The sequence below is a fragment of the Poeciliopsis prolifica genome, unplaced genomic scaffold (genome assembly GCF_027474105.1).
Source record: "Poeciliopsis prolifica strain line A6 unplaced genomic scaffold, Auburn_PproV2 SCAFFOLD021, whole genome shotgun sequence".
Classification (NCBI taxonomy): Eukaryota; Metazoa; Chordata; class Actinopteri; order Cyprinodontiformes; family Poeciliidae; genus Poeciliopsis; species Poeciliopsis prolifica.
In genome coordinates this window covers 1,048,970-1,076,803 of record NW_026562396.1, presented here as the reverse complement: position 1 = coordinate 1,076,803, position 27,834 = coordinate 1,048,970, and the positions used below count along the sequence as shown (strand labels likewise).

Genomic DNA, 27,834 nt, shown 5'->3' with positions numbered 1-27,834 from the left:
CAATAAGAAAGTTTTACCAGTTATAGCGTCTGATACGACTCAAATAATTGTTTTAAAAACTGTTTAGTTTTAAACACAGCAGCTATCAAATCACAGTTAAAAGAACAATCTGGAGAAACTGCTATTGCAAAATTACAGGCCAATTTCAAATATTTAAATAATATTCAAATATTGGGTTGTTTTGATATTAAGATATCAAACCAACCACTTTGATATCTTTTGCTCAAGTCACAATAGCACTGAGCCTTCCGTTATCAAAACAGCAACATAAATGCACCAGAACAACCACAGTTCTGGTATTACTGGTTCTGTTCTCACAGAGTATATCAACCAGGTTCTAAAATCCCATTAACTCAAAGAAAAATACTTTAAAACACTTTTGTTAGCTTAGAAATTACTGCATGGCTTTGCACCAAAACACACTATAGGCCTGTTGCTGTTTTTGTCGACCTTCCAGATCACTCAGGTCTTCAAGTTCAATACAGAACCAGAACCAAACATGAAGAAGCAGCATTCAGGTTTTATGCTCCAAAAAAATTCCAGAAAAAGAGTCGATTTAAATCAAGGCTGAAAAACTAATTTGTTGGCAGCTGCCTTTGACTATTCAATATTTACTGAAACATTAATTTTAGTATGTTATCCAACTTTTCTTTGGTTTCCTTTCCTTGATGATGTCCCTGAAACGTACACCTATGTTTTCATCATTTAAAGCACCGAACTGTCTGGTTGTTGAAATGAATGCATCTTGCCTGGAATCAGGTTTCGATGCACTGCCACTCAAGCAGGTGTCACATGAATGCCGAGAACAACATGAATGAGATTTCAATGCATCTGAGATACATCATGTTCTTACACTTTTATAGCTATAGCAACTGACAGCAATACAAAGAAAAAAAAACATGTTCAAAATTTGGGCTAAAGTTTGAATTGTATTTAATTATTCAATCAAGTTTTAAGGTTTTAGCCAAATGTTGTTATGGCACATTATGTTCTTTACACAAACAAAAATATCTAAACTATTAAAAATGTTTTTAAGCATTTGGTGTTTTCATGCATTTTAAAAACACAAACTTCTGTTACATTGTAACAAAACATGACCTGCTGTAAACAGGTTACAGATCTGCTGTACAATACAGTGACCAAAGCAAAATATTCAAAAATTAAGATATAGTAATGTTTTGAAAACGTAAGATGAAACTTAAAAACAGATGATTTATTTGCCACCCTGAAAATCAGAATTGACTAATGAACAATCCCAAAAAATTTGAAACTTGATTGTGTTGATTTGATGGAGAAGAAGGCAGCTACATGTGCTGCAGCGTCTTAGGATTTTCTCTCTGACTCCCTGTGATCTGCTCCAACAGCCTCAGATACACAGCTGAACCCTTGATCTCTAAACAAAGAAAATAAGTATTAGTAATTGTAATAAAAAGCCCCTTTGTACTGCTTAACTACTGAGGAAGTAACTAACAACAACCAAATAATAGACAGGCAGCAACAAATGTTTCACATTGATAAAAGCATGCACTAAGCATGCAAACTTAGTGATCATTACTACAGGAAGACATATGTTGTTACTCTGAAAACCAGAGAGAAAGCAGCTGACTCAGAAATCACCTCTAAACTCCATGTGGTTATGGGGCAAACATTAATAAAACATTTTCAGTCTCATATCATACTTTGTCCAATAATACAATTCTACTTCTGCAGAAACTTGTCTCTCCTTGCTGAAAAGTTTCTTTTTTGAGTTGCTGTCGGACTGAATCTGGCTCGTTCAGTGATTCCAGGACCAGAACCAGAACCAAACAAGGTTAGGAAGCATTTAGTTTCGATGTTCCTCAACCCTAAAAACTGAGATATGCAGAACAGATGGTTCTTTTATATCAGGAATACATTGCAGCTACTTGCAGCATACTTTTGTTTTTAGTTTGTTAATCGTTTTGTTTACTTTATTCTTATGTGGTGCTTAAAATTTGACAGCTGTGTTTTTTATATGCATCATGTATTTTGGATCAATTCGATCTCTGTCCTTGTGTTTCCCTATAAAGTGTTGTGAATTAGGTGAATGGTGCTTTGCAAAGTAACTTGCATTGCCTTAATATTTAGAGATGGAAGTTTTATTTTGAAATACTATTATATTTTTATTAATTCCTTGGAGTTGCACTGTTTGATCACCTGACCTCACGCCAACCCAACATGGACTCTTTCAAATTCCACCAAATTTTGGCAATTCTGCCTAATGTATTGCCTTCTCTGTTTGGTCATCTTTTCTAATTGTTTGGACTGTCACTGCTGCTGCATCTTGATGTTACCACTTATTGTCTCTGGTCGCTTATCTAAATGTACCATACTCTTTGCAAATCATTTCATTCACACACTCATTGCTTGTGTGCAGCTATACTGTCAGTGAATGGGCATTTGATGTTTGATGAAATTTTTTAAAGTCATTTAAGCTAAAATGATATCTTCCTAAATCACTGATGTCAAAAACATCCTTGGTATTATTAATTTTGGTACATTTTTACTCACTTAAGAAGTTGTTCCAGTTCTCGCTTTATCTTCGTCACCACAGGTGGACCCTGATAGGTCAAGGCAGTATAGAGTTGAACCAGTGAGGCTCCAGCCCGGATCTTATCCATCGCATCCTGCCCACTGGCCACGCCCCCAATTCCAATGATCGGCACTTCACCTAAAACCAAACAAGGCTTCCCTTCATGTGTGCTCTCTTTACTCTAAGAGTGACAGTAAATGGAGAAAATGATGCAGACAGCAACCTTTGGTTAGATTATACATTTCTCTGACAGTCTTAGTGGAGAGGTCTTTGAGGGGCTGGCCACTCAGCCCACCAGCCTCAGACTTGTGTGGGTCTTTAAGCGTTTCTGGCCTGGACACTGTGGTGTTCGACACCATCAAACCATCTACTCCCAACTGCGAACACAGAGAAAAGACGACAGGACGTGAGCAGTGTGTGTTCCTGCATCGCTGCAGAAACAAGCAGTAGAAGGAAAAGGACGATTTTTACCCATAAACTTCATCACATCATTAAATTAAAAGTTCAAAGCTGGCTTTTAGTGAAAGACGCAACATTTTAACATTTTAACTAACTTTCAGTAAAACCTTTCAAAAATCTTTCCTGTTTCTCATGACCATGAAACTCAGTAATATGTTTATTTAATCAATCATATGGGTCTGAATCCTTAAAAACATTTTCTATTTGACTTTTATTAATTCAAATAAACTAACCTTTAAACAGATTTTGTTCAGTGTTTATTTGATTTTGTGCTCATCTTTGTTTGTGTTAAATAAGTATTAAATAAATGTTGAATATTCACTGACTCGATACACATTTTACATTAATGTATCAAATAAGAACCCTGATTATTTGTTTTTGATATGAAAAACCTAATTTCTGCAGAAAAAAACTAATTAATTGAAATGAGCACAAAACAAGCAGGGGATGTTTCATCAGCAGTGCTGCAGCTTTGCAAAGGGTGTGGGCAGTTTGCATGGGAACATGACACTTTGAAAACATCTCAGAAGGATATTACCGGCCACACTCCACGGTCTTTATTACTACGAATAGAAAAAGTTTCATTTAATTGTAAAAGAAATGCAAACTCAACACAGACAAACAATGAATAATGTCCAAACCTCAGTAACAACATCAGCAATGTCCTGTTTGTCCTGGGCTGAGAGGTCAGGAGCGATCTTAACCAGGACTGGAGGTTTGCGTACTTCCTGCAGAGCATCTCGCTCCTTTAAGACCTGAGCAGACAGGATGAGGTGAGAAGGCAGAAGGAGCTTAAAGAAATTCTCTAAAAGAAACCTTGAAAATATAAATAATTTTCAAAGAACAGTTCTTTTAACTAGTTTCTAAACGACAATGCTGAGTTTTTTCACCATCAGAAATAATAATAAAAAACAATATAATTGAGAATAGAATCTTATTTGATGGAATTTCATCCAAAAAAGCTGTGAATAACTGGTTGATGGAAAATGCTGTAGGACTCTTTCAAGCAGCATAAATAGAAATACCAACAAGCTTGCAGTGAGGTCATTGGCCAAAGGGCTTTTGTCACTCATGTCACTGCAGAGCGGCATTCATTAAATCTGCCCTTGAGATTCTTTTAGCTGTAAGGAAAACAGTGTTTGCACCTCTTTACTACAGAACACATACCCAGTGAGATCAACACAAATAATCCTGAATCAATTCTGCGTCACCATCAAGCATTTGAAATAAATAAAAAAGACAGATTACAATTAAGATTACGTCAAAGCGTGGAGCTGCAACAGGCTACAGAAGATGTCAAGGTAACATGATGTAATGGCGGCGCTTGCGAATCTATTCTTGTGATGTAAACGAAATTGTCCTTAAACATGTTTCTGAGCAGATCGATATTCAGCCCATCATTTCCAAAAGTTAAGAGCTTTATGGAGTGATATCTTTACTCAAGGTGTGTAAGAGATGAGCAATTACATCTAAATGATAAAATAGTTTTCACAGATTCTTTTATAAACAACCACTGTTAGAATGTAGTTTTGACAGACAGTCATAACCTTTCATACCTGTATCGGTCCTTTTGACCTTGTTTTGGTCACAAGGTGAGCGCAGTGTGTGCAGCAGTTCAGAAATTATTTTCTAAGTTTGCCAATTAATAAATAATATAAACTAACAAGGCAGTTAAGACAGAAAACTGTGATTTTATTCATCATCAAGGGCCACAGCTTTCAAATAGAACTGCATGATATCAGGAAAAAAAGCAATAATAGTAATACCAGTGTTTATTACTACAATAATAATATCACAAGCAAAAATTCATAATTAATTTCTACCTAATAATCCCTGGAGTTTTCTTTCCTGGTCATAAAAATTAAACATCCGGCCAGTCCTACCGTGCATAAAAGCTGCCGGAGCTCAGCCTTCCCCTGCAGATCTCGCAGGCCTGGCGTATTGGGGCTGCTGACGTTGACCACCAGGTAGTCAGCAAGCGGACCCAGAGCTCTCACCCCCTCCAAGTAATCTGCAGATGCATCCTGGGAAAGCTTGTTCTTCCCCAGGTTGATGCCCAGGGGAAGGCCAGCTGTAAACAAAAGAAGCACAAGCAGACACACAAACAGCAAGGTTCAGGTAAACACAAACACAGCTTGGATCATTGCATGCATGGCTCAGCAGGGGCAGAGAGAGCTGATGCACTAAATGAGCTGCGAGCAATAAAACGTGAGACAAGATGAGGTCAGGAACATTTAAACCCACCAACAATTAGAAAGAACCGTTTAATTTCCCCTTAACCTCTTCCAACACAATTCAACGATTAAAATTACAACACCTTGCTGCATTTGTGTTTCTTTTAAGTTTAATTGAAATATTTACAGTAACATATGGACCATGAGATGAACTCACTGTTACTGCGCTTTTGCTGCGTTTCTCCTCTAGCCTTCAGCCTTGTGTGGACCTCTGCCAAACCACAGCTGTTGAATCCGTACCTTGACAAAATAAACGCACAAGACATTCACAACAGCAATGACCTAAAGTCTAGTTTATTATTTTTACTACCTTAGAACTATTTGGGTTAAAATGATTAATCAGATTAATCGTGAGCAATCGATTACTAAAATAATCGTCAACATATTTAGTAATCAATTAACTGGAGCATATAGATTCAACAAAAAATAATTTGCTGGAAAAAACAAAAAACAAAATTAAGTCAAAACTGCACAAAAAATATAAAAAATGTGTTAAAGATAAGAAAAACCTTTGTCTATAAACATGTTTTACCCATAATTCCTCAAGTGAAAGTTTAGGCTTCACCTGGTTCAAATTCTGTATAAAATAAGAAAAATCTCCTATGAAGCATCTTTTGCGATCCAATTATTAATTGGTTAATCCAAAGAATAGCCAACAGATTAACTCTACACTGCATTGATGTTAAGTCAAGCAAAAAAGCCTGAGCTTTTCAGATGTATTTTTAGCAGCAGATGCATCCTTTGCTACAAATGGTCAGGTGTGCACTAAAGGAATGCAATGTTATTTTCTTATTTCAAAAATACAACCAAATTATTTATTTGTATCTTTTAATGTATTTCTAATACTGCATAAAAAGGCTTACATGACTAAATAAAAATTTTGCAGAATGTGCCACTTTCTAATTTTTTTTTATTGATTCTCAGAATAAATGGATTACTAAAATAATAGTTACTTGCAGCCCGAATATCTATATGTGAATCACTTTTATGGATCCAGTCCTTAAGCTGTACACAAGAAGTGGACCAATACATCTCCTGTTATTTAAGTTGTGTGAACTGAAATTTTAATAGTAAACTACACAAAATCACATTTTGTACAGAATTTAATGAGCTAAAAATATTTGATTAATAAACAAGCTTATTTTTCTGCAGCACAGATTAAACTGACTTTATTCAATAATGGTCATTGCATGAATACATGTGAAAACTGTAAAATATAGCTCAAATCAGAGTCTATTTAGTTAAATCTACACTAGCCTGTATATATTTAACTGAGGGGATAGAATACAGAAGAGAATGCAGTTTATTGCCTTTCCAAATATACCTGTTAATAACCGCCTGATCTTCAGTGAGTCGAAACACACGGGGTTTAGGATTTCCCTCCTGAGGTTTTGGTGTGATCGTGCCCACTTCCACGAAACCAAACCCCAGTTTGTACAAGCCGTCCACAGCCTCGCCATGCTTGTCAAATCCTGCTGCAATCCCAACAGGGTTTTTGAACTTCAGTCCAAGCACATTCACTTCCTGTAGACACACGGCCGCAAACAGAACAGTGTTTGATTCATCTCAACGGGAAGAGTCCGAATTAGAGAGGAGACGTTGAGGTTACTTGCTTACCAGCGACGCCGGGTCCTGGTAGCGGCTCATAGGAACCAGACCCAGTCCTATCATCTTCACTGACAATACATGTGCTGTTTCTGGGCCCACAAGCCTCTGCAGCAAAGGCATCAGCTGGTTGGCATAGAAGCGCTCGTCTCCAACAACAGTGAGGTAGGAAGCTAACAAAAAACTGCCCGAGCTGATGACCTTCACCGCCTCTTTGAGCTGCTTCTGTTGATGAAACCATGACAAAATATTTCAAATAGTTGTGTTTAAACTATTTGAAATATGGAAACACAATAATACACTTGTTCTTGCTTGATGAGCATGTTTGTGGCAACTTTAAACAACTCCAAAGCGATGTAAACATTTTGTATACTCAAATATCAGCAAAGTCTTACAAAAAAAAAAAAAAAAAAGAACCTCCATGCACACATTAGATAAACTGACTTGTTATTGGTTGCCTGTTCTGTTCAGACGCAACATTGGGTCACGTATGAGAGGTTAGTGTCTTAAACGATGACAACATCAAAATAAGAATTTTTTTTAAATTCAGGAGGCGGTCATGTACTGAGATAGAGATTAATCAATCACACATGAACTTTGAATTGCTTTCTAGTTTTCTTTGAGTTCTGATTTCCTGATTCAGACTTATTATATGAACTCAAACTGAAAAGAGGAAAATGTGTTGCATGTTTTTTTGGTTTTGTTTTTTACGTTCATCAATGAACCATGACCTGATTTTTTTTTTTTTTTTTTTTTTAAAGGTCATGTGGTCAGATTACGGGCAGAAAAAAATTAGAAGCTCTTAGTTTTTTATGCATTTAATGGCTTGGGGGGGATTTTGATGTTTCAGTGTTTGACTCAATGATCAACAATCAGCTGGAAAATGTCTGGTGATCTCTGGTTGATTGATCGTGTATCTCTAATCTCTTGTTTTAAATAAAGCAAACAAAGTCCAAGGGATACCTTAGAAAAGCTTACAGAAAACCTGGAGAAATGCTCATCAAGACCACTAACAATATTTTTATTATTATTATTGCAATCAATATTTATATAAATATTTTAAACTGAAGGTATAATTTACATTTTGCAAATAAAAAAAATCTAATAAGTGTTTTCTCTGGTTACTGTCTCTTTAAAAGAAACTGGTTATATTGTCAAGTTTTGCTTGTACTTTTGTTTTAATGAGAAATAATAAATAGGAAACTATTCAAAAAGGTCTTGATAACTTTGGCAGAAAATATACTTCAGCAATTATTTTGGGACTGGTAAAAGTGCTGGTTTCATGAAGAGTACTGAAATAAACAGCTCAAAAGAAATGTGCTGAATAAAAGGAGTGTGTTGACTTATTTCCTTTTCCTCTCAGTCATGGCGAATAGCGTCTCTAGCCTTTCATTTTCACCAGGCTGGACAAAATCAGAGCCATAGAAAAGCAGCAAAATGAACCTGTGTAACTTGTGCTCTTGGTAATAGTCAGCGACAGAAATGAATGGCTGTGTTTATTGTTTAGCTCCTGCTGCAGAGCCGGGAAACGGGAAACCCCGCAAGCAGTTCAGGAAAATCTAATTCAAGGCAAAATCACGTTTGGCTACATTGTGCAAATTTACCTTCAATCGTCCCGCCATGGAGGCAGCTGCGTTAAAGGACACCGTGCTGTTATTTCCTACATGTTACACAAACTCTCACGCTTCCTCCACATCTTCTCGCGATACTTACGTCACAAGGGGCCAAAATCTTGATAAGACCAAGACAGAGGGCAGATACATAATAAAAGTGCACAAACTATTTTTTTTTATTCGTAAAAGTTATAAATGCCTTACACAATGCACTGACAAACAACATATGTCGGCTAAAATTATAAATTATGTTCAGAACATGTTATTGGCCTGTATAAGGAGGGAAAACTTGACTCTACCTGAGTGACATCAAGCAACTCCTTCACTTTGCATCTTGTTTGAGTGGCTGCACTGATTTTCCTAGAACATATGCACAGTGCTTCTTTTTTTTTTACTTGAGGACGTTTTCTCATTTTCATATGAAAGACTGAAGGCACCAAGCTCAGTAGAAGGTCCAGCCACAGGGCCAGCAGCACAATAGACATGTTACTCCAAACTATTATCTTGCTGTGGATCTCCTATGGACGCCTGTCTTTAACCGAAAAGTGTGAGACCTGCCCGTACGGCAACCTGACAGCATCATGCGAGTTTGTTTGGCAAAATGTCTGCCTGGAGTTTGTGGAGGAGTCAAAAACCTGGAACCAAGCAAGGAGCAGCTGCGAGGAGAGAGGAGGGAAGCTGCTGAATGTGCTGAATAACTCAATCCAAATGTTCCTGAGCAACATTACCAGAGAGAAAAACACCAGGAACTTCACCTGGTGGGTGGAAAAAGGGGTCCAAGCACATCACAGGGATCCATCCCCAAGTGAGTCAAATTATTTTACTTCTCTGTCATTTATCAAACTGCAAACAAATGTTGCTTACCATCTTTTGTTTAGTCTAGCCTTCCCAATAAAGTAATGAAAAATAGCTTTTTCTAATGGGTTTACACATGATCAGTTAGTTTTGTTAAGAGAAAACGGTGTGAACTACATCTATGGTCAAAATAAGTGAATTTTAAGGTATAATGTATAAGTGATTTTGTCCTTACCAGGTTGTAAAAGTACTTACATCTAATCTAGTGGCTCCACAAGCTCTACATGGTCATTATTGAAGTTCATGGTCTGTAAACATGAAGACAAAGATGTAAAATTTATTACATAAAATAAATTAAAACTATAGACACAGTAAAGAGGCTTTCTTCTCTCTTGAGAAGTGTATCTCAGGATTTCATTTGAATTCTTATCATCAACATCTTCATTTAAATAGTTTTGAATACCTTTTTTCCTGTTAAGGACAAAGGTCCTGAACAGAAAAATATTGTAATTCAATTGAAAAGGCACCCAACTTCTTTATAAACTGAGTAAAACACAAGGCATGTATTATTTTTTTCACATTATTCTGAAGTTGCTGAAAAACAATCTGAGTAAACAGATTATTCAGATTGTAATCTGAGTAATACTGTGTTGCTGATGAAGCAACACAATAGAAGTTGCTTTACAATTCATCTAAACGACACATAAATGTGTTTGAAAAGCAAAAAATGAAAGACGTCTGGATTAGAATTGCTCGCATATATAAATGTATTTGAGAAATCTGTGTTGCTTTTTTTTACCCAATAGGAATGTCTGACAAATGAGCAACTGAACACTTACCCTTTCAGTATTAATTTTTACATCCCATTAAGGATGCTGGGCATTTAATTTAATTAAGGTTTCATTCATTTACAGTCTTATTCAGTATTGGAGATGTTTTGCAATTTCTTTAACCAACTGGCTTGTTTATATTTCCAAATTCATATTCAGGGAAATATGAATTTGTGATTTCAAAATAAGTTTGAAAAAGTTGCTCAAACTTATTTTGGCTTGACCAGGAGTCTTATTCGTTCATATTTTATACCAGCACAAACATAAATCAGACCCACAGTCAATAAAAACAGAGCAAAATATTCAACTAAACTTTGTGGTTATTTTCTTATCTTTTTTTTTTTTTTGATAGATAGATTAGGCAGAGAATTAACTTGTTACACAATAATGACATACATTTGGCAAGTAAATAAATAAATGATACCATTATTTTCTCCGAAACATACAAATTACTTCCAGTCAGACAAAACATGTTGGTCAAATTAAACAATTACTTTAAATCCAAATCTGCCAAGAGCATCTTGTTAAACTGAACAGTTTTATTTTTTTAACCAGGTAGTTCATATAACTCTTAGACTAGGCTGGTCATGTTTTGCTTCTCCTTTATCTCAGGTGGAAGATTGACACATGGGGATAACTCCTACCCTCATTTAATGAGCTGAATGAGTTAATGAGAGTTAGATTTAATAATAATTTGCCTCTTTCTACTCCTTCCTGAAATAATATGATTAAATTGTCTTATGCTGACATATGTTGTTCAAATGTTCCAAATAATTATCTCATTTAATCTTTTATTCATTCATTCAAATTATATTTTGTGAAAAAGGAAACATTTTATTTGACAGGTTGTGAATAAGACTGTCATGAACATAACACCTGTCATGAACATGAGTGAGTATTCATAAATATTTATGACTGTTGTCATAAAGTGTCATTCACTAAATCATAACATTTTTGATACAAAATTGATATTATTGAAAATGTCTTTGTTATGACCACTTGACATTAACTAAGAAATCATGATCTGACATAAATTTGTTATAAAAGTATCACTGATTAAACTTTAATAATAATGTAGCTTTCTGTTATTAAAGCTCAAGTTTAATCAGTGATACTTTTATAACAAATGTCAACTCTGTATTAAAAGTGTCATGATTTACCAAATTACACTTTATGACAATAGTCATAAATATTCATCAAGACTCACTCGTGTCCATGACAGCTGTTATATCATGTTTATATTTTATTATGTTTATTCACAACCCATCACATAAAGTGTTACCGAGTCGGTCCAGAAACTTCTGACTGTTGTTTGTTCTGTCAGGTCTGAAGAGGTTAAAAACAGAAAAAGTGGAAGCTTTAAAGGAACTCTGCACATACATGAAGCTGAATCCTCCCCGGCTCCTAACGTCCGACTGCAGCAAGAGACGAGGATTTCTCTGCACACATAGTATGTGGAGGCTACCAGTCAAATCTGTTCTTTATGTCTGCATTTTATCTCTTTCCTTTCATGTATAAAAAAGAAGCAGAATGTAATTATCACCATTTGTATTTGCTTTGACGCTGTACTTAATATCGCAATCTGTGCAATCCTCTATTTAAAGCTTCGAGGTCTCCAACAAATTTAAAGGTAAGATATAAATCTCACTCTAAAAGCAAAAATCTATGAGGGCCAGTTTTAAGGTCCTTTTCTTTTGTCGGTGTTTTCTCTTTAGAATGCAAAAGCCTCCAGTGATGCCGCTAGGCCTCGTAAGTTAATTACTTAAATTACATCTTAAGGAAATGGTGGTATGCTGTGGATTTGTGTGTTGTTTATACATCTGGCTAGTAAGTCAGTAAGTAAGTAAGTACATAAATAAATAAATAAATAAATAAATAAATAAATAAATAAATAAATAAATAAATAAAGTTGTTTTTTTTTATTTCAGGGACCAAAAGGGATTTAAGTGATTTGGATCAAATGAATACAAATGTCAACAACATGATTGAGCTAGTAACGGTGAGGCAAGCCACGTATGTTACATTAAATGAATAAAGTAATTGAGTTGTTGAGTTAAAAGAACAAATATTTCTGAATTACATGAAAAAATATACTCTGTTTCTGAGGTAGAATGCAGAAAGATTTCTGTCATACATGGAAATAACCGTAGAAGAACCTACTGATGATCACAGGGTAAAATATTTTCTTTCACCCTAATAAATATCCTGTCATTTTATATTGTGTTAAACTTCGTCCATTTTCCCTTGTTACAGGACAAATTTATTGAATATTTGTTGGCTGGCACCGAAAAAGTGACTCGTAGTGTTGCCCAAGCTAATCCTGCTATCATCGACTCCATCATCAACTGTACCAATGCCATCTTTTATCTGGCTACTCAAAAATGTGATTTTGATCACAGCCAAACTAAAGTAAGTTGTCACTATGAAACACACTGTGTCACCCTTTTGGTTTTTAAAGTCAGATGGCATTGCTTTCTTCTTTCACCAGCAATTTTTTGAAAATGTAGTGAAGCTCATTCAAAAAGCTTCTCTGTTGCTCGTGGGGACGACACCAACAGTCTCCAGGACCCAATTAGGCAGTGTCATAACAAGAGCGTAAGTTTCTTCTCCATTTTCTCACTTTTGAATTATATAATTGGACTAAATTTGATTTATCTTCAATCAGGTACACCCCTGAGGAGCTCAGCAATGCAGTGGTGGGTTCACAGGAAGACGGAGGGATGGTCAAGCTCCCTTCATTCTCAGCATTGCAATCGAGCATAGGAAAGTACAAAGACGTCATTGCCCAGGTCTGTGTGAGTTACTGTCACATATGGATTTTTAAAAATATTTTTTGCAGCCTTTTGTAACAGAGATCGTCTCTCATTTTTAGATGGCGACATTCTCAGTCAACCCCTACCCGTCTGAAAACATATCAGGAACTGTTTGCAACTTTATGCTCAGTGATGGAAACTCTGAGATTAAGCTGCAAAATCTCTCAGAGGTGGTTGAGGTACAGCCAATGTACATTTTGTCATTAAAGAACAATGTTTATGTTTTAACCTCAAGAACGAAGTGCATTACATATAGAGTCACATACAGTAAGTAAAGCAAACAAAGATGAAAGTGTTTCAAATGTTATCACCCGAAGCTACTCTTTTTCAAATCCTTTGGCCAGAATGACTGCCCTGCCAGCAAACTCTGAGATTTAAAGCTCTATAGCATCTTTACAGAAAATCCTCTGAGCTTTTTGAGATTAGAGACACTTTAAAATAATGGGAATCTGGTATGGGGAAAGAATACATCAGATTTTCAAATAAAGTAAAGATGCTGACAGAGGTATCTGCAGCAGCTAATAGCTCCCTCAACAGAACCCACCGTACAATAAGACTTAAACTATTTCTTTAAATTTTCAGAGATTCCCTTCAGGTCTACAACAACACAGTATTTCTGAAACATGAAACTATACTTGTGAAATCATTTTTATTTGAAGCCTTTTGTTAGACACTTCAGACACTTCATCCTAATGGTTCTTATCATGAAAACATCTTTTCTCCCTCAGATCTTTTTGTACCGCCCCAATAATTCAGCTCTGACCAACACCACTGTCGTGTTGACTAAGAACACAAAGTCCGTATCTCAGATCAATGTGTCTGACACTGAGATGACCATATTATTCAACGTCGAACCAAGCATCAACGTATCACTGGCTGTTTTCTTGTCTTACAATTCGCCTCCCAACTCTACATATTTCCACAACTCAACCATTTTGAGCCACTCAGGTAACCATCACTAGCATCTACACTACATTTTGCTCTTTCTGGTTGAGGTTTGATGACAGACTGACATATTTTGGCTTCAGAGGACTATCGCTGGTTGATTACCCCTGAGATGCTGCAGAACACATCAGGGACTTGGTATGTGGAAGCCAGACTTGTGAATTTCACACTGGAAACAGAAGTAACACTGAACATCAACACATACCTTACCAGGTGCCTTTACTGGCACACTAACAAAGAGGAATGGAGCGATGACGGCTGCAGGGTACCCACATTGCTTTGGATTCATATCTTGGCATTTGCAGTAGATACACAGCTTACTAAACAGTGGTGCCTGTTTTTCTGTCATGCAGGTGGGAGAGAAAAGCACTCCGGAGCTGACACACTGTCTGTGTAACCACCTGACTCTCTTTGGAAGCTCCTTCTTTGTGATGCCAAACTATGTTGACGTGTCTCGAACAGCAGAGCTGTTTGCCACAGTGAATGAGAATTTTGTGGTTTTGGCCCTGCTGTGTGCTTTCTATGGTCTTTACCTGATCACACTGCTGTGGGCCTGCTATGCTGACCGCAGAGCGAGCTCTAAGGTCAGGCATATAATATTTGTGCTTCTCCTTTTGTCACGCTAAATGTTATTAATTGAATAATTTCTTCCAACAAATCTAATTGTATTCACTGTAATGCATGTTATATCTGTCAGAGGAAGATAACTCTGTTGGAGGACAATCACCCAGGAACTCACTACAACTATCTGATCGGGATCCAGACGGGACATCGCAGAGGCGCCGGCACTTCTGCTAACGTAAGACCTTTAAGTGTTCAGAATTAGAGTTTAATTTTACTATTAACACAAGTACATACTTCCCTTCTTCATTTAGATATTTTATTTTCTGGCCAAACAGGACACTACTTATTTACTTCTAAATACTTATTTTCTTCAGTGTTCCCCTCTCTGCCACCATGTGTAATTACTCCACCCTGTTGCCAAACAGCTCATCCAGTTGCTCGATGTCCTTGTCCTTCGACTGCCTTTCCAATCCACTGCAGCATAAATTAGAAAACTACAAAACACACTTGGAAATAACATGTGAAGCGTTTCCTTGCATGCATGAAAAGAGCATTGATATGTCGTTCCAGTGCTGTTCCTTCAGTTCTCGTTGCTGTCCTGCAGGTCACAGTGAAGCTGATTGGCACAGAAGCAGACAGTACCATACACACCCTGACCGATCCAGAAAAGCCGGTGTTTGAGAGAGGATCTTTTGACATGTTCCTTTTGTCCACACCCTACCCACTGGGAGAACTGAAAAACCTTCGCCTGCAGCACGACAACTCAGGAGGTCATCCATCATGGTAACAGAGGCTGAGCCATTCAAACTTTAAACTTTTCTGTCTCATCTGTACTGAAACACAAATTTAAAAAAACAACTGTTACTAGTAACTGTTTTAGTCTCTACCTAAAACTCCTTTACCTTTTTCCTCACCTGTCAGGTATGTGAGCAAAGTGACCGTACAAGACCTTCAAAGTAAAAATGTTTGGCATTTCTTCTGTAACTGCTGGCTGAGCTCTGACCAAGGAGACGGAATGACCAAGAAAACCTTCAATTCTGCAAAAACCAACGAGATCGCAAGTTTCAGGTAAGAGTAAGTTGTTCACACTGAAGATATAATCCCTAGCTTTGACAGAGCAAGGTTGAACTGTTATGTTTTTATTTTTTTTCTTCTTCTCTTTTTTTGGTCAGGAATATTTTCCAGAGCCGAACATCGACTGGTTTTAGGGACGAACACATCTGGGTGTCCATCGTGGATCCCCCGTCCCGCAGTCCTTTCACTCGGGCTCAGAGGGTTTCCTGCTGCATGAGCCTGCTCCTGTGCACCATGGCCATCAACATCGCCTTCTGGAACATTCCTGTGGATCCAAATTCTGCTGTGGTCGTTTCAATAGGTGGCTGAGTAACTTTTAACTTAAAGACCTGAGGAGCAAAACTTCATGCACTTAGAAAAAGTACTGCATGAGAAACTTTTGAAAACCAAACTGAAACTAGAACCTGACACAACAATCGTATAAATTTATAAATGTTTGCAAACAATTTATAACATCTTTGTTTAAACATGTGGCATTTTAACCATGCAGATTTTCAGCACAATTAGGGCGACAGCGATACCACAATATACCACTCAAAAATAAATAAATACAAATTTAAAAAAATAGAAAGAAGCCCTTTTTGAACTTTTCATGTCCTCATCATTTGAGGACTGCTATATTATTTGATTTTATGGTTGTTAAAATGTTGTTCTGTGTCATTAAATACATTCAGGTCTATGGGATGCTCTGTTGGTTTCACAGTTCAGAGTCGCACCTACTTCTGTTTTCTGTTCTGCATTAAAGTGGAGAGCCTTTGACTCATCTACTCATTGATAGCCGCAGTCACACAATGATTGTTAGGGACTTTATGTGGTGACGAGGAAATGTATAGCAAGCCTGTTCTCCTCGAGCAAGGGAGAGCACAGATATTTAATGAAAAATATCCGGCAATGGAACATAGAGTTTTAGCTAATTACCAAATGAAATTATAAAGCAAGAACCTTACAAGTACGTATGCATTTATTACATATTTCCAATTCAGTAAATGAACAAACTGAAAGCTTTTGTGTAAAAATGTTTTAAAATACTTTATGTTTTTGCTCCAGGATCCCTCCAGATGACTTGGCAGGATGTCATGGTGGGTGTGCAGAGCGGCCTTCTTATGTTCCCCATCAATATCCTCATCATAACTATTTTCCGAAGCATCCGACCTCGCATTGTTTCAAACTCCAAAAAAGACGGCCCTGATGAGATCTTCAAGCCTCAAGCAGTCACCATACCTACTGTCCTGAATGTGAGTTTTGTTTTGTTTTGTCAAGACCAAACTAAAGTCTCTTGAGTGCAAATATTTCATGTATTTTACCACAGGAAACTGAGAAGATGATTTCTCTGGTGAGCATGAATCCAAGGAACAAGATGCAGGAGGTTCTCAAACTGGAGGCATCTTATGATCTGGTCCCAGCTTTGGACCGGCTTCATGTCTTTATCCAGCACATGCAAGGTGTTGTTTCTCTTGTTGTTTGACATAAATTAAATAAAGAATACAGCATATGTGAGACAGAAGGAAGATATGCTGGGATACATCTGCTTATAAATATTAAAAACAAAAACAGATTTTTAAACAACAGGAAATGAATTAAAAACCAAATTGTGTACTTTGGGGCTATTTTTTAAATTTTGTTATGTTTTATCAAAAAAGGTGCAGAAATACAAACATGTGTAATCTAATCTTAACTGGTTAGAATAAATCATATTATGTTTATAGTACAGTTAGATTTTCCGTAGAAAAGTACCTCAGGACTTTTCTTCACCAGCTGGTCCTTCAATAAATCTTCCACAGGTGAGAGTGAGAGCGACAACCACTGGGTCTACTGCAGCAAGTTCCTCCTGGCCAGTCTGTGCCACCTCCTCATGAACCTGGAGAAACTGGATGCGAAAAACTTCTCCTGTCCAGAGGAGTACCAGCGCGTTCTCAACAACACCAACCTGCTGGTTCGCAAGGCTGAGATGGTCTTCAGCAGTCACCTATCCAACTGGTTGGCCCACTCACCCCACTAATTACATGTTCTTTCCTATGTTTTCTCTCATTCAATTTTCCTTTCTTTTTATTTGTCTTTTTTGTAAATAGTCCGGTCCCTGTGAGGAAGAAGAAGAAGACCCCGACAGGTGTGAAGCTGCCCTGGTGGTGTGTGTTCATTGGCTGGTTCCTGTTGGTCTCCATCAGTGGGATATCAACTTACTTCACCCTGCTGTACGGCTTCCAGTACGGCAAAGAGAAATCCATTAAGTGGGTCATGTCTTTGGGTCTATCCCTTTTTGAGAGCATCTTCATACTGCAGCCTCTAAAGGTGGGTACCTTAAAGGAAATCAGTTTTATTCAAAAACTATGATTACAAGTCGTCAAACTTGTTTGGTACAGGCAACCTGGAACTGATTGCGTGTATTATCTCTGTTCCCAGGTGATAGGTGTTGCTGTGTTCTTCGCCTTGCTGCTGAAACCTGTGGCCGTGGAGGAGACTGAAGAAGCAGCACAGGCGCTGTTAGGTAAGATAGTCAGATGTAAAGTAGGACTTGATATGTTTGATTGGCTTTTAGAATAATATAGTGAATAAAGCTGAAGAGTCAGCATCAGTGAGTGTTGTTTTCTTGCATGAACTGAGAGGACTGCTGTCTCTGTTTTCAGTGTTGGTCTTTCCTGCATGAAAGAAGACAAACTATTTACTGCAGTGTACAATCAGTTTTTCTTACTTTTGTCGTATGTAAAATAAAATATCTATTTAGAGTGATAGTTAGTAGCTGCTGGTATGAGCAAAACAAATGTTTTTAGCATTTTTAAAGTTTTAGCTCAGTCTCGCCAGCTGTGTTTCCACATCTGGAGACCCGGTGCTGCTTCTGAAAAGCAACATGGTCCAACTTTACAGCATTGTTCAGATTAGATTCAAAATATTTTTTAATAACTTAAAATGGAATAAAAACCCCTTTAAAAACTATCTAAAAGATGTAATTTGGTTGCAACAAAATATGTTGAAAGACAAGAATCCAGTTCCATCTAAATTCTTCTGAATTAGTTGCTCACATTCAGCCAAATCCGTCAATTTTTATGCAGCTCAGGATAAAACTCTTATAACATTGTAAACACTTCCTTTTTTATGTTTGCATCTTATCCTCATTTTTGACTCAGTGTGAAGTGTTAGTAGCATGTTTTCTCCATTAGGTGGGGCTAAGGTCACATAGCCCTTTCTAAATTTGGAACCCTCCCATCAAAATATTTTTATCTTAGCTTTTCACTCCTGAAAGGATGTTTTCATGAAATATATAAGACCTTTATATAACAAAAAACTGAAATAGAAATCTTGTGATGGAGGAATTGGCTTTGAACCAACCTGAGACACCTTCTTAATGCAATTTGACTTACAAATTATTTATTCATGCCTCGGTGTTTCATTCCTGGTTCACTGTTGGGAACTCTTACATAAATGTGCTTATCACACTGAAAAGAAGTCAAATAAAATTGTTGGACAACTTTAACCGAGCAACACGATTCACGTCAGATGAATTCTCTTCAAATGCTGTCAGTGCACACTCGGTTCCTCGGAGGGCTGAAGTGTTATGAGAGCTGAGCTGGTGTCCTCTCTGTTTCACAGAGCAACAGGACAGATGCAGACGCTACACCGGCAGAGATGCCCTGTGAGGATACAACACATAACCAGACAGGCTTTGCTCTGCATGAATACCATCATCACGCCTGCTTGTCTTCAACACATACAACTCTATAAATATCTAATAACACTTTCTGATGTTTTCCTATGTACAGAGCCTTTCTTTAGTGGAGAGTCATAGTAAATGGATGATGTAATGACTGATTAAATATGTAAACATGTTGATAGCTACGTATGTTTGTTAATGTAAACCACTGATGTCTAAAGCTGGTCTCAGCTCAATTGGTCATTTGCAGATGTGAAATAGTTTCAATACTATAAAACAATTAGCAAGTAATAAAAATAGTTGTTTGCTCAAAGAATCATAATACAAAGTTTCACATTAGTTTACTTAATTACATGCCTTCGAGTTGAACTGTTGAATTGTTTTAAATTATGTTGAAAAAACATTCAAATTAAACAGTTTTTTTTGTTTGAGTATGGAAATGATAGGGCTTTATAAGATGAAACAGTAGGACAAAAATAACGTTAGTATGTAACATTAAAAAAAATGCAAAATTAGATCTCAGATCTCTTGTTCCTGTCAGCATGCATCACAGAGAGTGACTTTAAATGAAGGTACATTGTGGACAAGTGGGAGGGTCTGCTTATGTAATTGCGCGTAAGGGAACTGATGGATTATTGATCACATTTTTCATTGCACTTCTGTCCACGTAAGACATGCTGAAAGGGGGATGTTGCATTTTTTTTTATCATCTGTGGGTTCTAGGATTCAGTGTTGAATGCTTTATGTGAGCGACTAACTAAATTTGAGTCTTTGCTTTTGGTTTTCTAAATGTGTGTTTATGCTATAGACGTTTTCATTTTCGTGGTAGATATTTTGGGATTTTACAGCAGTCACAAAGTTCTTGTTCTTCCTTTTTATTTATTGATATTAGATGTGTGAATTTAAATAAAGCTATTTCTTCCAAATGTTTTGAGGATCATTCATCTTTTATGCTGAATCTGTACAGACAGATTGTATCTCAAATGCAAAAAAACAACATAAGAATTAAAGAAATTATAAAATGTAGCTCATATTTAGTGACTACAAGAGACACACCCTATTTCATTCATACCTGTATTAACTGTGAGGTTATGAATGATCAATGTCAGTTTCTTTTTTACATATAATAAAGCAACATCAATCATTGCAATAAGAAATATCTGCATTCATTTATATATACTTAATGCTTGGTTGGGTCTGCTTTTGTGTGAATACAGAATGTCTGACTCTGCTGAGGTGTTTCTGCTTTAGGCAGCCCATGTTGCTTTGATTGGGTCTTACAGCTAATCTGCATTGCTAACTCTTGTGGTTCTTAGCTTCCATTTAACAGGTTTGGATCAGTCCAGTTTGCTGGTCATGTGTACTGTGCCTCATGAAGCCCTGTCTTCAGCTGCAGTTCACATCATGTGACTCACCTCCCAACTCCTGAATTTTTTTCTTCCATTTAACCTTCATGGAGCATTATGAACGGCGCTCTGTGATTAGCCAACTTCTTCAGCATTGACCTCTTGTGATTTGCCCATCTTGAAATAGTCATCAGCTGATATGTAGCATAACCATGCCATGTTAAAAATACTTGCTTTTGACAGTAATTTTCAAAGAAAATTAGTTTGGGATTTTCATTATTTAAATAAGCAGAGATAAACAATAATTCACCCTGGACAATCAATTTATAAGATCTCACTTTTTAAATGAATTACTAAAATAAATTTGTTAATGGTAAAATTGACTGATGTATGACTTCAGGACCGCAACCTTTCAGAATTGTTGTAAAACACGCCACTGACCCCTAGTGGGCACCAATAATTATTACAGTGATTTAAAACGGAAAAAAAAAAAGGTTGAGAAGAAATCAAACTTTGCTCCAGTTCCAAACAGTCATTTATTAAATTTTTATGTTAGCGTACATTGTGAAAAAACAAATCTCTTTCAAACCGACACATTTTGTGCCTAAAGAAACAGAATGATAGAAAAGTCTAACATAGAAAAAAATAGGGAGCAGGTCACGGCTCTGTAGTGTCGATCTCGCTTTACATCTTACAAATATGTTAAACAACAGAATAAGCATTGTTTAAAATCCACACTGAAAGCCACTCCTTGTGTATCCAGAAACTGCTGAATCACTGTTCACAAGGCCGCTGCCCATTTGCCGTGCAAGCAGTGCTGGGTGCGGTAAGGTTACGACTATGCGTCATGTCTGCACAAAAATAAAACTCTTTTGTTTTTTCCAATTTTTTCAGAAGAACTCTTTTCCTTATCAACAAAGCAGGTTGTTACTTATCTAAAGCATAACTTTACCAAATAATTAAAGAGAACGAATTTGTTACATAACAACAAACTGGTAATATGACTCCAGTCTCAATGGATGACAAGTGCTTAATCCTTCCACAGACTGGCAAGGCCTCGGATGAGAGACGACAGCTAAGGCAAATGCAACGGTGGACATACAGTATATGATCCATGCACACGTTTGCAGAAAACAGGATAATATGATCACTTCTGGAGTCAAAACACTAGATCCAATCATATGCGTTGCATCTAAAAGGAGTGATTGTAAATTATGTAATTTGGTTATGTTACACTGTAAGTGTTCGGTAAATCAGACATTCAAAAGAACGGGGGAGAAGCATTTTTCAGACGCTGCAATTACAAAAGTTTCTTCAAATAATGAACAAAGCCCTGCAGCCAAACATCTTTTGGTTTATCTATAAATCACTTGCGCAAATAATTATCGATATTACTGGAAATGTTCTATATAAATGGTTTCATATACTTTTTTTTGTATTTTTACAACAAAGCCTGATCAACTACCACAGGTTTTGAGATTTCACTGCTCGCTTTTCCTCAAGGCCTCACACACACCTTCTTCCTGTCAGCTCAGCGAACGGTGTAGTTTCAAAATCCTCAGTTCCACAGTGTTACGACTACAAGGACAGCACAGCAGATATGGCTTCCGTGTCCGACTGCTTCATGAAACCGCTGTGAGAGGATATGATGACTTCATTAAGTGTCAATGGCCATTTTCTATCCCAGTGAGGAAACCTGTCGGGCTTGTCCGACTGCTTTGAGACATGACGAATAAACACAGTGGAAAAGATTACAGCGGCATCAACATGCACCAATTGGAGCCAAGGCATAGACTGTATTTATTATCTAACCGCAAACCATAAGAAAAGCAAATAAAATCTTGATTTGATTAAATAGTTGATTCACTCAGGTTTATTTGGAAACAGTGAAAAGGCAGTATGACCTTAAATGGAAACAAGTGAAAGGGTCTTGGCAGCCTCATGATTGTAATTTTGAATATATATATAAATTTTGCTATTTGGGAGAAAAAATCATGTGGCCCTTCCAGAATAGAAAAGACATTTTCTAGCAGACAGGGTTTGTTGGTTGGTGAGCACCCACACCTTCAGTAAGTTGGTAATATTTGTGAAAATGAGGTAAGAGTATATGTATATTTAAAATCTATGTAAAATTATTTTATATGGGTGAAATTGGGGATGAGAACTACCCAAATCTGATTCAAAACCCTAAATGTTTCCCCATTTCCTGAACTGGCTTGTGTAGGTAACGACACAGGCCTGTGAGATAAGGTACGTAGACCATCAGTGTCACAGATTAGGTCTTCTTTTTCAGCTCCTCGAACCGCCGCGTCAAATCGTCAAAGTCGATGTCGTCCGAGTTGGTGGTGTGTCCACCCAGGGAGGAGGTGGGGAGTGTGTCGGGAACGGAGGGAAGTTCTGGTAGGTTGTTGTGGTCAAACGAGTGACGAGGTGCAGGAGTCGGACCTGAAGAGAAGTATGAACAGTTGATTTTTCTTCTACGACAACCAGCCAAAAGACATCAGGAGTGAATTTCACAAAAATTCACTCCACAACTGGAATTATGCAACATAAACAAATCTGGACATGTTGCAGATGGAACTCACCTACAGCCTGAGAAGGAACAGAACCTTTGTCATTGAAGTCATCAATCTAAAACACAGACAAAAATGCGTCACAGATCGTATCGTCATCATTCTACTGAGAATAAAACTGTTCGTTAGACCTCACGAAGACAGAATAGGAGAACAAACAAAAAAATATTCTGGTGCACAGATTATTTAAAAACCATCACCCTTCAAAGCAGATGATAGGAGGGAGGCAGCTTTACTTCTCTGCTCCACAAATCAATCAGATTCAGGCACACAGAGCAACTCACCATCTCATGTTAGTCAAAGCAGAAGCTATTCACAAAAACAAACAAGTTGTGGGAAATAAATCCAAAGTGATGGCTCAAAATAGTTTTTTTTATACATAACAACTGAAAAGCAATTGAGGTGCAGACTTAATTTTTGAATGAACATGGCTGAAGACTTCTTCTGAAGTCTGGAATCCCCTAAAAATCTACAAAATGTGCTGCCAGGTCTTTACTGAAGCTGTTGTCCTTTTTCTGCTCAGTTTGTGTTTGGATGAAACAGAATCAGGCGCCATCTGGTGAAGATCAAGTGACTGACCAGGTCACTGCCGAATACCAAGTCACTCTTACAATTAAACTTTGTGGGAGCTGTAACACTCAAACTCATCAGATTTAAATTATTCCCCAGATCAGAGAGATTCTGGAAGACATCGCATTGTCTCTGTCTTATATTTCTTTAGGTCAGTCTGATCTTGTCTATTCTTATTGCTTTCACCCTTCATTGTATTTGCTGAAGGGATGCATTTTTATAGACTTAGGTAATGCAACACATTCTAAAGAGCTGCTTAGTTTATTAGTAGATGTATAGGTCTCATTTGTTTTTACTGTTAAAACCGTGCATCCATTTCCTTGTAATTCAGCAGCGTGTTTAGTAAAAAAGTTTTTGATTTAAAAAGCAAATATCACAACTAAAATGAGCTTTGAACCTTTCATGTGCAAATCAGCAACAGTCATTTGAAAAAACTGTGTCCATAAAATAGCTCTATCTAATGGACAGCTGAACAATTTTAAAATTGAAAGTTAATGTGAAAAGAGTGAATTTTAAATCCGCTATGCTTAAAATGTTTTGTAAGCGACAAATGAACAGCACACGTTTTCCCAGGATGTGAGAGTGTTAGAAAGTTATTTACTTGATCATTCACTCAGCTTTCTAGCTTTTCACCAATTGAAATATGATGTCTGAATGTGATTATATGACTGGAAATGATTTGGAACTATTTCAATTTGGTATTACTGGAAAAGAAATGGGCATGTTAGTATTTAAAGTGTGTTCAGATTTGTTGTAATTTGGAACAAAATATTTGTAAAAAAAATTAAACAGTACTGCAAATTGAATCTGCACTCCAATCTCATTTTCAGTACATAACTGTTAGTTAAATATACTCAGTACATGCTTAAAAGAGACAAGGGCTATGCCAGGCTCCAGTAAGATATGGGCTTCACTCTACATTTATAAATGTAGATTAAGCAGGAATGTAGGTAAAACTACAAGCAAGCTGAATAAACAGTTCTTCCCTGAGTGCTTCCCTGCCCTGTGCGTCTGTCCATCTGTGGGGATGGGGGTGGGGAGGCACTGATGTGAAGGGCTCAGTCACTTACGGACTCATATGTGGGGGGAGAAGAAGGCAGCTGAGGGGGCTGCCCTCCTGCTACTGGGAAGCTGTTGTAGGTTCCAACCGAAGGGTTATAGGGTTCCTGCAGGAGACAGTCAGGAAAACGTTGGGTGACCATCATCCATATCATCACACACATTTTCCAATATTTTGCTGCATTTGAAACTATTGTCCAAATGCAAACAGATTAAATTACTTTCATAACAAAGATTAGATTTTTAATAATTCTGTATATCCAAGCAGACATGGATTTTGTTATATTATATAAAGTGCAATATAATCAATGAAAAAAAAACTGAGCTCTTATGATCACATTTTATGTCACATTACTCTCACTTTGTAAGCAGAGTATAATTTAGAACTGCATCAGATAACACTAAATTTTATGTGTGTTTAGTAAAAGAAGCTAGTCCCAACTGTTTTGGAAGAATCTTCAGCTTTTTTAAGTGTTTATGTTAGAAATCCTCCCAACATGACAGCAGAGCCGCTGTGACTCTAAAATCTAAGTAAATTAGTACTTTCTTGGCAAATTATGGGTCCTCTAAGAAATGGAATTTAAAAAAGGTATTGTAAATGTTTATTAAATGTTTCTGCATGTTCCAAAGATTCCCCCAAAACGAAAGTGTCCCGATTCTGTGGGTTTTTAATACATTAAAAACTAAAAACTTTTAATCCAGGCTTGATGTGGATGGACCAAAAACAAACATCAATTTCAGTCCTGAAATATTCCTCAGTTTATCATTTTTAGAAAGCAAGTCAAATTTTTTAAAATATGCAACATAGGATAACAGTCTGGAAATCCAAATAACTTTTTTTGGCCTGAAAATTACTGAAAGTCTATTTTGTACTTTTGAAGACTGCTTAGGACTGTTACGGTAAACTCACAGTAAGAGGTTAAAAGAGTATTTTAACATTTCTTACCGCTCCTTTTGGAGGTGGGTAGTTAAAAGCTGTTGGCATAGGCATAGGCATAGGCATGGGCATAGGCATGGGCATAGCTATAGCAGGAGGAGCAGAGAAACCGCCTCCACCACTTCCACCTCCATTCTTCCTGTCTGTATCCACATCAATTAGGTCTGCTTCCTCTCCAGGACACACTTCAGGCTAGCCAGAAACAGTTTGAGTAAATGAGCAAAATTCATAACATCATCCTTCCTACATAGTCAAAGGAAATGTATTTAAAAGAAAATAACAACATACCCGGACCATAGCATCAGGCTCATATGGCACATTATAGTTCTTAGCTATCTCTATGAGATAGCGCTCCACTAGAATCTTGGGAGGAGCCTCCACACTCAGTTTGTGCATCAGCTGTAATCATATCACATGGTTACTCGACAAAAGGTACACATATTATTCACAAAGACGTCAGAAAATACCAGAAAAATATGGCCTACCCTGTCGTTGACAGTGCCAATCTGGTTTGTTCTGCACAGCTTGCCATATTCCTTGCTGTATTTTGCACATAGTTGTTCAGAAACCTGAATAAACCATTAAGAGAGACAGCTGTAAAGACTGACATGATAGAAATAAAACTGTTTATTGAAACAGTTGTTTGTTACATCAGAATTAAACTTAGTCAAACAAGGAACTTTATCCTAAATGTACAGACATTTGTAATATAAATAAAAATACTTAGTGTGATATATATTTTTTTTCTTTGAATTGAAAAAGCACTTACAATCTTCAATTCAGACACCTCTGACTGGAGGCGCGGTGCTGCCCAGATGAGAGTGGACACTGCTTCTTGCAAGCCTGGATCGAGTTCCCTTGCAGCCACAAAAGGAGTAGATGAGCTTTGTGACAGCTTATAAAGGACACACCATTTGTTTCAGTACTCACTTCATTGACTGGATGAGGCCGAAACGAGTGAGCAACAAGTCACAGTACAGCTCAAGGATCTCCATGGCTTCAACCAGGTAGTCCTCTCTGATGATGTGTTCAACACGAATCCGGGCCCGCTCATCCTTGCCAGAGGACAGGTAATCTGCGATCTCCTTCCTTGCCTTCTGGGCGAGCTCAGCTTCATTTGGAATTTGTGAAGATTGGTTAAGTTAAAACTATCACCAATGGCACGAACAAGAGAAAATGAATCAAACTTATTTGCCAACTTCAGTGCACTCACTTTTCTTCTTCTCTAGGAGTTTAAGTCGGTTTATGACCAGCCGCAGGTTAACTCTTAGCCTTTCTCCTTTGAATCCTCCTCCCAACATGACGACACTGTGTGTGTGGACAGAGTGTAGTGCGATCAGAAATCATACGGAAACATCCGACCCAGTGACTCACCTCATCATGTGAGGGTGAGCAGATTGACCCACAGATTAAGCCCCAAACGAGGAAATACACATGTAAACACAGAGTAAATTAAACATTGAAATCACGCTGACAACTGAAACTATTCGTTGATTATGCTAAAGTCAGTTAGCTTTAGCTTAACGTAAGCTAACAATGAGAAATTGCGATACTTTCAGGGTTGCCAAATTATATTTGTTTTATTTGTATATCCACATATTTTACTACAATGTTGCAGCAGTTTAAGGTTAACTAAAATCTGATTGTTTCCCAGAGTTCAGTTTATTAATACTCAGTTTCTCTGCGTCGGTTAGCTTCCATCTACTAGCTCTTGCTAAACGCTTTCAAAACAAAAACAAACAGACGCTAAAAAACCTAAATACGTTACAGAATTTTATTTTAAACGTCTAACATTTATTCTACATAAAATAAAAAAACACTTACCCAAAAGCCTGTAACTGTTAGGCAAGCCAAGACACGCAACTAATACGGGTTTCTGTCCCTGTTTCGTCGCCTAGTTTACTTCCGTAATGGTTTGCGTTTACGTCATGGGGATTTTACCAAAGAGGCGGAGACGATGTATGGCAGACCAAAGTGTCATTTAATAACAATGCACTCCTCTAACCATACCTTTTTTAAAAGATGGCAGTTTTATAGATTTCAGATATATCAAATTGCTTTCTTAGTTATCAGAATGAAAAAAAAAATCTCATTTTAAGTTGCATTTCAACTGGCCATTTTTTGTAAAGGACTTTGGAAATACTGATACTTGACTCTTACTGCAGCACATAACCATTTTAGATAGTAAAATAAACGTGTAACGTGAATAAACACAAACAG

The 27,834-nt window shown here is 37.1% G+C and overlaps 3 protein-coding genes across 3 annotated transcripts; 1 reads left to right on the top strand and 2 right to left on the bottom strand.

Moving 5' to 3' along the window:
• Positions 1–916: 916 nt before the first annotated feature.
• Positions 917–8,533, bottom strand: dhodh (dihydroorotate dehydrogenase). The gene is made up of 9 exons (XM_055045264.1): positions 8,454–8,533; positions 6,862–7,074; positions 6,569–6,768; positions 5,402–5,484; positions 4,894–5,081; positions 3,652–3,765; positions 2,775–2,928; positions 2,530–2,689; positions 917–1,393 (listed from the first exon to the last, which is right to left on the bottom strand). Exons 1-9 carry the CDS (start codon positions 8,469–8,471, stop codon positions 1,324–1,326), a joined length of 1,200 nt encoding a protein of 399 aa, XP_054901239.1. The 5' UTR covers positions 8,472–8,533; the 3' UTR covers positions 917–1,323.
• A 376-nt stretch (positions 8,534–8,909) lies between these two features.
• Positions 8,910–20,128, top strand: LOC129369393 (polycystic kidney disease protein 1-like 2). Its single transcript, XM_055044746.1, has 23 exons — positions 8,910–9,267; positions 11,412–11,537; positions 11,692–11,717; positions 11,803–11,836; positions 12,016–12,086; positions 12,198–12,260; positions 12,341–12,496; positions 12,576–12,682; positions 12,753–12,876; positions 12,960–13,079; positions 13,629–13,848; positions 13,929–14,110; positions 14,199–14,429; positions 14,543–14,644; positions 15,014–15,192; positions 15,331–15,477; positions 15,582–15,784; positions 16,531–16,718; positions 16,793–16,925; positions 17,265–17,460; positions 17,553–17,772; positions 17,884–17,968; positions 19,069–20,128. The coding sequence occupies exons 1-23, from the start codon at positions 8,946–8,948 to the stop codon at positions 19,113–19,115; spliced, it is 3,282 nt and encodes a 1,093-aa protein (XP_054900721.1). The 5' UTR covers positions 8,910–8,945; the 3' UTR covers positions 19,116–20,128.
• Positions 20,129–20,997: 869 nt separating this feature from the next.
• ist1 (IST1 factor associated with ESCRT-III) lies at positions 20,998–27,540 on the bottom strand. Its single transcript, XM_055045168.1, has 10 exons — positions 27,439–27,540; positions 26,828–26,922; positions 26,545–26,725; positions 26,384–26,471; positions 26,100–26,183; positions 25,903–26,013; positions 25,624–25,806; positions 24,689–24,784; positions 23,061–23,106; positions 20,998–22,920 (listed from the first exon to the last, which is right to left on the bottom strand). The coding sequence occupies exons 2-10, from the start codon at positions 26,913–26,915 to the stop codon at positions 22,751–22,753; spliced, it is 1,047 nt and encodes a 348-aa protein (XP_054901143.1). The 5' UTR covers positions 26,916–26,922; positions 27,439–27,540; the 3' UTR covers positions 20,998–22,750.
• Positions 27,541–27,834: the final 294 nt, after the last annotated feature.